The 11,732-nt window shown below is 36.8% G+C and overlaps 1 protein-coding gene across 1 annotated transcript; it reads right to left on the bottom strand.

The window, feature by feature from the left end:
- LOC120002804 (tRNA N(3)-methylcytidine methyltransferase METTL2-like) lies at positions 1-4,655 on the bottom strand. Its single transcript, XM_038851633.1, has 9 exons — positions 4,437-4,655; positions 4,063-4,152; positions 3,413-3,517; positions 2,312-2,419; positions 2,073-2,144; positions 1,935-1,985; positions 1,228-1,290; positions 998-1,122; positions 1-269 (listed from the first exon to the last, which is right to left on the bottom strand). The coding sequence occupies exons 1-9, from the start codon at positions 4,536-4,538 to the stop codon at positions 194-196; spliced, it is 792 nt and encodes a 263-aa protein (XP_038707561.1). The 5' UTR covers positions 4,539-4,655; the 3' UTR covers positions 1-193.
- Positions 4,656-11,732: the final 7,077 nt, after the last annotated feature.

Genomic DNA, 11,732 nt, shown 5'->3' with positions numbered 1-11,732 from the left:
TCAGCAAAAGAGCCTTCCACCATGAATAGGAACTCATACTGACCTCTATCTACGACAGAATTGGTGTTCAAGATCATTCCACAAGCAACTTTAGAATTCTATAACCAATAAAAGTATAAGATTGTAGAAGAGGTGATATTTAAGCCTCAAACCTGGTAGCGCATGGGATCATCCAATCTGTGAAATAAGACAATCATCTAACTCCTAAGAGAGAAGCAGAATCAGGAGCAACGAAGGTAGAGCTTTTGAATGTTGCTCGTATCCATCGCCTAATAACCAGTCAAAAGTCAAGTAGGCTAGCAAACAGGAGGCCAGAAAGATTATGCATGAACAAATTCCATGAACACAAATTGCTATGAGATTAAGCAAAAGTCATAAAATTGGAAAATACAAAATATGTTATAGCGTAAAGAACAAGCACACAGCATTCTTTTGTTTGTTTTGAGAAAGACTACTTGTGTACTTGTGTGCTACTTATGACTTCATTGGCAGACTATTTCAGAGCACCATAAGCATTGAAATCACTATGTTATTGAGCAAAATATTCAAGGAATGAAAAGGGAAAATGTCAAGTAGTTTTAGAGTGTGAAGACCAACATATAACGGAACTCTAGTTTTGGAAAGATAACTTTTGTATTCATGCCTTCATGTCCTAAAAAACTCAATGTTTAGACCTCTCTTAACTTGAAAAGTGTGCCAACACTAATAGCTTTTTAAAGCGACAGTCCTCTTTATTAAATTCATACTACGACATTGTCTGTGCATAAATGTTCTGATCAGAAGAGGAGATTTCTTCAAAACCTTTTCATTTATTTACAGTAGGATATACTTGACTTCCATTCTCACTAACTGGAGCAATTTTTTCATTGGAAATCGCATCCTTCATGTAAATTATATTAGATTACATACCATGTCAATCATAACACAATACGAAACACTAATTCAAGGAACGGAAGAAAAATTAATAGGATGACTGTTCTAGAAATGATGAACATACCGATCCATAGTTATAAGCCTAGAACGATTCTCAATCCGTTTGCAATATACATTGATATCAATAGCGTTGAAGCCAGCATTTGAAAATAGGGTTGACAGGAAACTCTCGGAGAAGTAAAATGAGCACTGGGTTTCAAAATAAAGCAATTGTCAAAAAAATGAAGCAAAGAAATGCTTATTTCATGTTTCTGATATAATATATGTATTCTCAATGGCGTAAGTCATACTTACAGTACCATCCCCTCGGACATAAAAGTTCTCATTAATCATCTGTTTTCTGTCTTGTAGCTTCACCTAAGAGAGTTAAATAACATTCAATTTGCAAATAACTATGTGTTAATATGGATCCTCAACAAGAGAATATGCATCATATGAAGAAGGAAAACCCAAATAAAAATTGCAGAATAGACCAAATCACAAAATGATACTTTACAGTTTACTCAAATGGCAAGGCACAGAGAATGCCATGCTGGCTAAAATTTGACAATAGAAAAAAAAAAAAAAAAAAAGCCTGCTTCAAAGCTACCTAGGAAGTTAAGAATAGTAGGGATAAGCACCAGATGACAAAATATCACAATGCGGCATACTGAACCAGTTGGTGGTATGAAAAAAGAAGGCAATTCTTCCAACAAATTATAACAGATTATTTGAGCAGATAACTGCAACTATTGACCTTAAGAGAGTTGAAGGAAAACTTGACAGGGAAAAGGTGTGGCATGACCATGGCAGAGATGAACCCACTCTTTCAGAGACAAAAAGTCACTGAAAAATCATGCTGATGTTTATGACAAGGGTCTCAGGCTCAATTTACTGACACGAAAAGGCAACAACTTATCATAGACAATACAGGAAAGACAGCAGCACTAATCATCTAGGACAAACACTACGTAACCAAGGAACTAATGGCCAATATCAGATGCATGCACTAGAAAACTCACTTGAGCAAAGTCTCCAATGGCATAATCACGTAAGAGAACATAACCAGTTGGCTGCAAGAAGTGGAACAGAACAATACATGTTACTTTTACATGATTGACAGACCAAAACTGCCCCCCATAACAGCATCAGAGACCCACCTTGAGTACTCTTTTAATATTCCGTAATATCAAGGGCATTTCCTTTGGAGAAACTGCGGACATTGTAAAAATCTGCTCAATATGCAAGGTATTAACACAGGTAATACTTTTAATTAAAGAAAAGTAAACATGAGTTTCCTATGCTATTATCTAAAGATGCTATAGTGTTAACTTTAACTATAACATTGGCTAAATGCAGGAAAAGTGAAACATTCTCTTAAAGGGAAAGCAATTCTTACCAGGGTAACAATATCGATTGATGAAGAATCAATTTTTTCAGAAAGGTCGTCATGTATAACATCACAGACAAATGCATTTAAACTGTCTTCTTTGAAATCCGGATGTGACTACATTCAGTAGATAGGAAAAGACACTAACACAAGTCAAACATATATACATTGAGCACAATTATGCACAACATACGAAAGCACAATGATATAGGGTTTCATCAATGTTTCTTACAAATTCACAAACTAGTTCAGGAGTCAAAAATTTATGCGAAGCAGCATCAAGCAAAACATACTCACAGAAAATAAAAAGTTGAAGAACACTTGGAACACATTAGCTTAGTGCTGTTATGGCAAATCCTCAAAACTAGTTAAAATTCTCACAAGCAGAGGGATATTGGACTAATCTGATAAGGAGGAGAGCTAGGAAAAAGCACTAACAATAAAGGAGAGACATTGTCATAACTGCTGACATGGTGATTTATGTCTACAATCATCTTGAATAAAAAATCACAAGTTCAACTGCAACAATAAGCCCTATGGCACACCATATGATGAGAAGGAGAGCTTTTGAAAACTCACAATGATGAAAACATCTTTCATATATAAAGAAACCAAGAGAGAAGCAAAAGAGAAAAAAAATTTGAGGACGAGATCACTAGTTATACTGAGAAGGCTATCCTCAAAACTTTGACCACAAATCCCTTAAAGCATCCAAAACAAGTTTCCAGGTTTTCAAAAGTCCTTTTGTTCCTCTCTGTGCACATAAACCAGAGAGAAATGAATGCAGGGTGAGCTCTCCTGTCATAGTGAGAGAGCTTTCCTTTAAAGTTTTTCTACATATCCTTAAAAACACCAAAATGACTTTCGAGGCCTTCAAAAGCCGTTTGTTTCTCTTTTTCATAAAAACAACGAGATAAGTAAGGGTATGGCGGCCAAAAGTTTCTTAATGCAATAGAATAGAACTCATCCCTAGGTGCCCTTTATTGCATTCTCTTTTTCATCAAGAAAAAGGGGCAAGCTCCCTTGTCGCATGTATACTGACATTGACAACATATCTAAAGATGGGATATCTACTTGTTAATGTAACATATTAATCACAAAGGAACTAACCTTGACAAGATCAATAGCATGAGGTGAGAAGTCGCACGCATGAACATAAAGGTTGGGATAAGAGGCCAAAAGAGGAAATATAGTATTTCCAGCTCCACAGCCAACCTGCCACAAGAAAGCGTCAATTTGATTTATTTGATGTCTTGTTTCCAATGTGGATAGAAAATTCAGGTAGGTGAAACAGATTCACGTAGAAAGTTTACACTAAGGCTAATATATAAAATTGCATTCTCAGAAGAAGAGAAAATAATGTATCTCAGAAAATCAAATGCAGGATGATATCCTGTAAGGTCATGAAATTATTCAGAAAAATTATAGGCCGCGCTATTGTATAATGGGTGACATTATTATCCACACAAGTCTAAAAGCAAGAAGATCAAAAAGATTTAACAGCAGTATAATCACTCTAGACTACTCTCATGTCATTGTTTGCATCATAAGTCCAAGTCAAATTTCAAATTATTTTGAAAAGAAGTTACACAAGTAAGTTCTATCATGCTATCAGTTATGGTGAGGTCATCATTTTTTTTAGACCCCATTCAAGAAATATACAGTAGAAAGCACTGCAGCAAATATCTTCATATCAAACTAGGCATATTAAATCTCAAAAGAAAATTGGGAGAAAAAAATTGAGCCACAAGAAACTATACCTCCAGAACAACCTTGTCGTTTTGGAACAGACTATCACCAGCAAAGTAGCTGCCCCAGTCCTTCACCAAGTAATGCCTATCTTTAAAAAACTGCAATTACACAAAACACATAGAAAACATAGAGAGAAATTCAAGCCAGCCATTCGCAGCATATCAAATAGAACTTCTTGTAACCCATTTTCATTATGTTTTCCCTCTTCAGCTGTTTCTATGGCTTCTCTCCCCAAAGTGTCCTCATTTTCCAAGTTTACCCTTGTAACGTCTCTATAAGATGACCCACTTCGCAGAACATACACAAAATTCCGATTTTCAACCAAAATTTCTTTTCTTCATTAATTTTGGTCTTTAAGAACAAAGAATTAAAGGAAGGGTACCTTGTTCTTATGGCGTCCGTAGAAATTGTCCCAGTACTTTCTGGCGTTTTTCTGGTAGTGTTCCTCTGAACTGTCGTAATGGCGGCGAGCTAGTATGAACATTCGACGAAAGTGGCGGTGAGATTGACGGGTGGTGGGGATTGAGCATGGTATCAATGGGAGGCGAGAGGCGGCGAAGGTTAGGGAGCTTCTGTCATTGGGGTAGCTGTTCACCCAATACAAGTGATCTTACTATATTTTATACATTTTTAAACCTCACTTTACACCAGTGTTATTAGAACCGGCCCGGCCTATCGGCCGGACCGGTTCAACCACTATAATTGAAGAATTACGGGCCGAGTCTGTTGTTGGCCCGAATAAGCAATCAACCCGCATAAATCGTGGGTTTAACTGCGAAATTTGTGACCCGCATGATTTGCGGGCTTAAGTCAAAACAACTAAAAAATTTTAAAATATGACTATGGGCTTGACCACAGCCATAAATCCATTGACCTTCTTGGGCCCTTATTGTTACAAGTCAATAATTGAGCCCGCCTAGGTAATTAAAGAATTACGGTGACTTTTTATCAATTTTTAGCTTCTTTCTCAATTACATGTGGTGTTCTTTAACAATGTGGGATTTTGAAAGTAAGTCACTGTTCGCATCCCCTCCCAGTTGAAGTTTTGTATTTGAAAATGTGTTATTAATTTATTACTAGTTTGTTATAATTTATATTACATTATTAAACATATATCAAATTTCCCACTATAACATATTACGTTTTTTTTTATTATTTATATAAAATTAATTATTTAAAAAATAAGCGGTTCAACCTTTGACCCTTCGGTCTAACCGGTTGAACCTTTGAAACTTATCTCCGCGGGTCGATGCACGGGTCGAGTCTGATAACACTGCTTTACACTTGTTTTTTTTTGTCTCTTTTAATTGAACTAAGCATGGATTCTACATAATTTCTCATTATTTTGATTTTCAGAATATTTATAAGGAAAGTGATGAAAAATGCTTGCCTTGAGATAATCCAATACACATGAGGAATGAAGGATACTTGCAGATCAAGAAAGAAAGAAGAAAGGAAATAAATAAAAGAACAAAATGGGTTACTAGTGCTACTCGTGAGACATTGCCAAGGAAAGGACAAAGAAAGTTCAATAAAAGTCAATCTTGGGGTTTTGAAAGAAGTAGAGCCACCTCTTTTGACAATGAGAAAGCAAGGTACGTAGAGATCAAGGAAGGAAAGAAATAAATAAATAAAAGAAGGAAATCAAGACAAATAAGCAAAGGAGAATGAAAGTCAAAAAGTTGCATGGAAAGTTAGAGCTACACGCATGAAGGCGTTGGTAATTAAAAGAGCAAAAGCAACAACGAGATTTGCACGGCAAGTAAAGGAAATCGAATCAAATTAAGTGAAGGAAACCAAGTTTGACAAGATGATTAATTGAAGGAAGCTTTTGTCACTATAAAAGGGAGTCCTCTAGCACAATAGAAGGAGGATTGGGAGAGCCACATTCTCTAGCTTTTGTTCTTGTCTCTAGCTTTTCTCTTTGTTCTTGTTCTTGGTTCTTGATGTTCTCATATTTAGTTTCCTTGTGTTCTTGTAACATGAGTAGCTAAACTTCTTTGCTAGGGCTTGATGTAGCCTAGTATGATTATTGCAAGTACTTCAAGTAATTGAATGCATAATTTTGGTTCATGATTCTTGTCTTTAACTTCTATGCTTATAATCTATTGCTTGTTTGGTTGATTGACCATCAATTGAATGCTCAATTAGATTCATCTAGCTAGAACTAAGGAACGAACCGAATTCACGTGTCTTAGTGGATCTGAAATTAAGGAAATCAATTGTCGACTGCCATGAACAAGGTTTAGGGGATTGATTGGTTGTTATAGTTCTTTAGATCATAATGAGTTGTTAGCCTTGGATTAAAAACTGCGAACCGAACAGGATTAATCCATTGTTAATAATATTTGTTGGCACCGCGAACGAACGAACCAACATATTTAAGAAAGAATCAATCCTTGGATCGGAACCATAATTATGTGTTTGTTAATTGGATGCTTGTGATAGGATTACTAGGTGAAATCATTGCCCTAGTGTTCTTCTCATATTGATATCACAAAAATCTGAATTTTGTTTCTTTGTTTTTATTTTATTTTATTTACATCAATCATTTCTCCTTCTTTCCCAAATCTCAATCATTCATCAAGTTAGGTACATTAATTAGATTAACTAGTCTCCGTGGGATCGACCTCGTACTTGCATACACTGTACTATCCGTAGACTCTTGTGCACTTGCGAGAAATTTTACATCAACAAGTCTTTCTGTCTGAAATTTCACTTGATAGATAATTTTGACCCTAGCAAAATTATAAGAGCATGAAATGTTGATAGATGTTTGGGGATCCAGAGCTCTTTGGTCCTATATTTACTGGACTAAAGTCAAGTAATAATTTCGGATCAATGGATTAAAAAAATCTAATCCTACGGCTGAAATGCTTTGCCCCAATTTTGGGATCAAATCATCCCTCACACGCAGTTCTCACGCTCTCTTCATCGACAAAGACGGCATCATCTCCTTTGCAAACTTTGTCCCATTTCTAACCACGGACAATGGTTAATACGACGACGCTTATACCGTTAATAGTTTCAGTAGAAAAGCCCCATCTCTTTAAACCAACTCTCATCATTTTCATCTCGATTGTGTTGCAGAGAAGAGCAAATCGAGTTAGAACAAATATCACCCGATCTTGAAGCATGGGCTAGCTGAAGTCAATTTTCTTCTCTTTCGCCTGTTAACATTCCTTATCTGACTTGTTAGCTTGCCTGGGCTTTCACCATGAGGAGTCATAGGGTGTGGATTCACTGTCTCATTCGAAGTGTTTTTTGGGTTTATTCGAATATGGTATTTCATGATTTGGATTTTTTTTTGTTGGGTTGCCGATTATTTGTTTTTGTTTGGATTGTTTGATATTCTTAACAACATATGGTATTAGCTTGAGTAATTGTAGAATTCTTTTGGCGCAAAAGCGACCATTAGTTATTGATTGTTGCTGTAGATCTTAGCATGACAGTTTCTGCTGAATTCTCATCATGAATTTTTGTTTGGGTTGTTTGACAAATTCTGGACAGCATCGGTCTTTCTTTGGAAGGTTGGTTGTTGAGGCTCGGTACTTAACCGAACTTCCATGTCTTTTGTATAAAATAGCATATACTGGCAAGTTGGAAAGCCACCTCTGGACATTAGGGATGTCAATTTTATCCGTACCCGATGGATATCCGCTTATCCGCACCATTGGGTACGGATACGGGTACGGATAAATGAGTAAAATTAGTGGATATGGATATGAAGATCTTTATCCAAGCGGGTGCGGGTGCGGGTATGGGGGAGCACTCCCATTTACCCACTACCCGTTTACCCGCCACAGGAATACTTTTAGTCCTACCTAATTAATTGGTGGTATTGAGGTATTCTCATGCATTGATCTTATTCAAAACCGGAAACCCTATTGGCCGGGTAAGTGGGTGCGGGTACGGGTATTTGGCGGTTATTATCCGCCCGTTAACGGTTAAATACCCATTCATAAATGAAATTAGCGGGTACGGATATTTGGCGGTTATTACCCGTGCCCGGCGGGTGCGGATATGAACGGTATTTTGCAAAATATTAGCGGGTAAATGGCGGGTACGGATTTGGACAAAATTTTTACGGGTAGTATATGGATATCAAATATCCGTCCGCTACCCTACCCGCTGCCATCCCTACTGGACATCATTGGTCTTTCAAGCAGCATGCCGTGTTCAATTTGTATCTTTCAAGTTCCAGGATGGCCATTCTATTAGACTGCTTTACATGATGTCAATGACCATTTCTCAATTAGGGCTAGGACTAGGTCGGTTTTAACAATCATTACGGTCAACCGACCCATTATCAACCCACCGATAATCAACCATCAATCGACCCATGGAGTCGGGCCGATAATATCACCCGACCCATGCAGTGGTGGATCGGTTGATGGTTGCCAAGATGCTCAAAAGTTGGTTGGTTGATTATTATCGACCAACCGACTATTAAAAGGAAGTGGGCCAAGAGCCCAAACCAACTACAAATCCACTCATTAACTCACAAAAGCCCAAACCTAAATACAACTCAGTACTCACAAAACAAGCCCTACTATCCTAACTCTCTCCTCTAAAATCTCAACGTATTTTTTCGTTCTTCCTCTCTTTGAGCAGATCGTCACAAATCGTTCACCTAGGTATGTATTTTCGATGCTCTCATATATGCTACTACGATGGGGTGTTTTTGGAACTTATTGATCATCGACCTTGGGGACTGTCCTCCTCGCTAAGCAGATCTACTTCAGGTTTCTACTTTGGATTTGCTTTTGAGACTGCATGTCTCTACGATCTTTGATTGATCTGGTAGTTGTGCATAGGATCGACCGTTAAAAGGACAATTTGTTACGATTCCTGATCCTGTATTGATTAGCTAGATCGACCATCAAGGTGGAATTTTCTAAAATTTGCTAGTTAGATGAACCATTATGGAACAATGTGAGTTCATTTAGATTTTATATTGTCTTTTGCCTTGATTTGATTATGAAAGAGTCAGTTAGATGATTCGATGAAAACCAATAAACTAATGATGTTTTCGAAATCATGGGATTGTTTATCTTTTGCCTTGATTTGATTAAGATATTAATAATTTATTTTTGGTTGGGGGGCTTGGTGTTCTAGTTCCTCTTGATCTTGATCTGTTTGTGCATTTTGCCTAGGCTTTAAATGGGTTGTCGGTTGTTATCGTCAACATACCCATTGAGTAACTGACTTTGTCGGTTGCCAACCATTACCAGACCCACAAAGGTCGGACCGGTAATAGTTTTCAATAGGCCAAATGTCACTGACACCCCCTGTGGTTAGGGTCATTTCTACGTACACCCCCTCGTTTTGAATTTGCAAGAATTAGACCCCCTGTGATTTCATTTAGTGTCATCCTGGGTCCTTCAATCCATTTGACTATTAAGACTAATGGACACCAAAACAATGTCGTTTTGAATTTTTATTTTTATTTTTTGAAAAAAATAGGGTAAAACGACATCATTTTGCCCTGTGGAAGACAAAACAAAAAGAAAACAATAGAATCTACACCTTCTTAAATAGAACAAGACAAAATATTATTATGCATAGAGGTCCCAAAACAGAGCATCATAACAGGTTCCAAAACAAAGCATGTGACACAAAAGAGTATGTCATCTTGTAGGCAAACATCATCAAACATAAAACAAAATATTGTACCAAAAGTGATAAGCACTATGCAAGGCAGCTAATATTGCTCTGTTTAAACAATAAAAAGATGTTGTTACTGCTTCTAAAGATTGATGCAGCTGGTGGTAGATGCCCCACTGCTTGGTGGTCCTACAATCTTGGATATTGTTGAAGCTATTGGTTGCTGTGAAGATATTGTTAAAGCTCTTGGTGGATTAAAACTTGTGTTTGTAGCCTTTTTTGAAGGTCTTGGGGTTGAAAATCTACAATTGGAGCTGTTCTTGAAGATCTTTCCATCTCTTTTTGAAATTGGGTTGAAAACCTACCATCTCTTTTTGAAATTGCCCTATTTTTTAAAAAAAAAAAAATTTCAAAATGACACCGTTTTGGTGTCCGTTAGTCTTAACAGTCAAATGGATTAAAGGACCCAGGATGACACAAAATGAAACCACAGGGGGTCTAATTCTTACAAATTCAAAACGAGGGGGTATACTAGAAATTGTCCTAACCACAAAGGGTGTCAGTGACATTTGGCCTTTTCAATATTGGGCAAAGTCGGTTGGTTGGATCAGTTGCATTATCGGCCAATAATCAATCGATCTAACCCAGTCCCAGCACTATTCTCAGTTGTGCAAGATGACCATTTTACTAGAATTCATTATGTGGTATTGTACTTGTGGTTCTCATTTGGACAAGGACATGCTGCTTCTAAAATTGATCAAGATTTGAGCCCTCTTAGTAGTAATTAACTAAGCCTATTCTATTTTCTCCCATCATCAATAAAATAAATCAAAAAAAATGGTGCCAAGGAAAAGGGTAGAAAAATAACCAAGCTTTAGAAAGAACAACCCAAAAAACAAACCTGTTATAATGCTAACAACGCCATATATGATATACTATCAAATCCAATCATGAGGCTACTTTAATCCACATAAGCATGTTAATAAAAAAAATCAAAGAACCCTACACAAAATGGCATAAAAAAACCAGCCTTTCACACCAATTTACATCAATGAAAAATGAAGTCTTTCTTCCCACTCAAGCACATACAAACACAAATTTGCATCAAAGACTATGTGAGCCAGTTCTTATCAAAAAAACCATGTGAAACAAATTTTGCATCATAAGGTGGGGCATCAAAGCCAGGTTGTATCCAGAAAGTTGATTCTCGTATCCCGTTAGTGAAGTTGATGTTATCTAAAAAATAGGTTCAAAATCTTAGTAGAAAATTCATGACTTTTTCACAATTAACCAAATGAGAGACTCGCCACTTCTTGACTTGGCACCAAATTATGGGTTCCATCTAGCGCCCCAATACAATCCTTGAAACATATACGATAAGAAATTTTGGAATGCTCCCTTATGTACCTTGGGGTTTCATATAATGTGCATTATCCCTGGGTTGGATGATGTCCTTCAACATTTTCAAGACAGTTAGCAATACCTTATGAAATAGGCGACTATAATCTTGTCTAAGTGTTGAAACCTCACCTATATATCCCAGTTCACTTGAGCATGACCCAAAATAGATGCGAACATCCAACCATCTCTGGAATGCAAACATTATCCGAACCAGTCAACCCATAATCATCCCTTAAAACTTTGCATAATCTACATAAAATGTCAACCGACATCCTAAATACTTCTTGACAACGTATAGGGTGACCTTGAAGGACATCCGCTACCCAATCATGTTCTTTGAGTGTACAAGTTCTACATGGAGTATTTTGCCTAGACCGGGAACTTGATCTCCTAGCATCAACATGTCCCTTAAGGAAATGAAGTAACAAAATCTATGTAAGGTCGACACTGTCATCACTACTGCTAGTAGAACTTGAACTCATTTCTGTTACATGAAAAATACGAAAATCATTAAACACAAATGTAGCTTAACCTATTCAAATTGTAAGAAGAATATGTCCATAAATCACCACAATCAAACATATCCAGTACACATCCAATAGTAATCAATTCAAGAGAACAAACATATGTTCCAATCAATTAAAGAAAACAATCCTAAATAATAACACAT

This window comes from Tripterygium wilfordii, chromosome 7 (assembly GCF_013401445.1).
Source record: "Tripterygium wilfordii isolate XIE 37 chromosome 7, ASM1340144v1, whole genome shotgun sequence".
In the NCBI taxonomy this organism is placed as follows: Eukaryota; Viridiplantae; Streptophyta; class Magnoliopsida; order Celastrales; family Celastraceae; genus Tripterygium; species Tripterygium wilfordii.
This window is presented reverse-complemented; position numbering and strand designations above follow the sequence as displayed.

Bases quoted from the DNA above. Each gene is read 5' to 3' on its own strand.
- LOC120002804 (XM_038851633.1), bottom strand. From the start codon at position 4,538: ATGTTCATACTAGCTCGCCGCCATTACGACAGTTCAGAGGAACACTAC. The intron at 4,153-4,436 runs GTACCCTTCCTT...GTGTAATTGCAG, and splicing joins ACGGACGCCATAAGAACAAG to TTTTTTAAAGATAGGCATTA. The intron at 270-997 runs GTATGTTCATCA...ACTGGTTATTAG, and splicing joins AGGCTTATAACTATGGATCG to GCGATGGATACGAGCAACAT.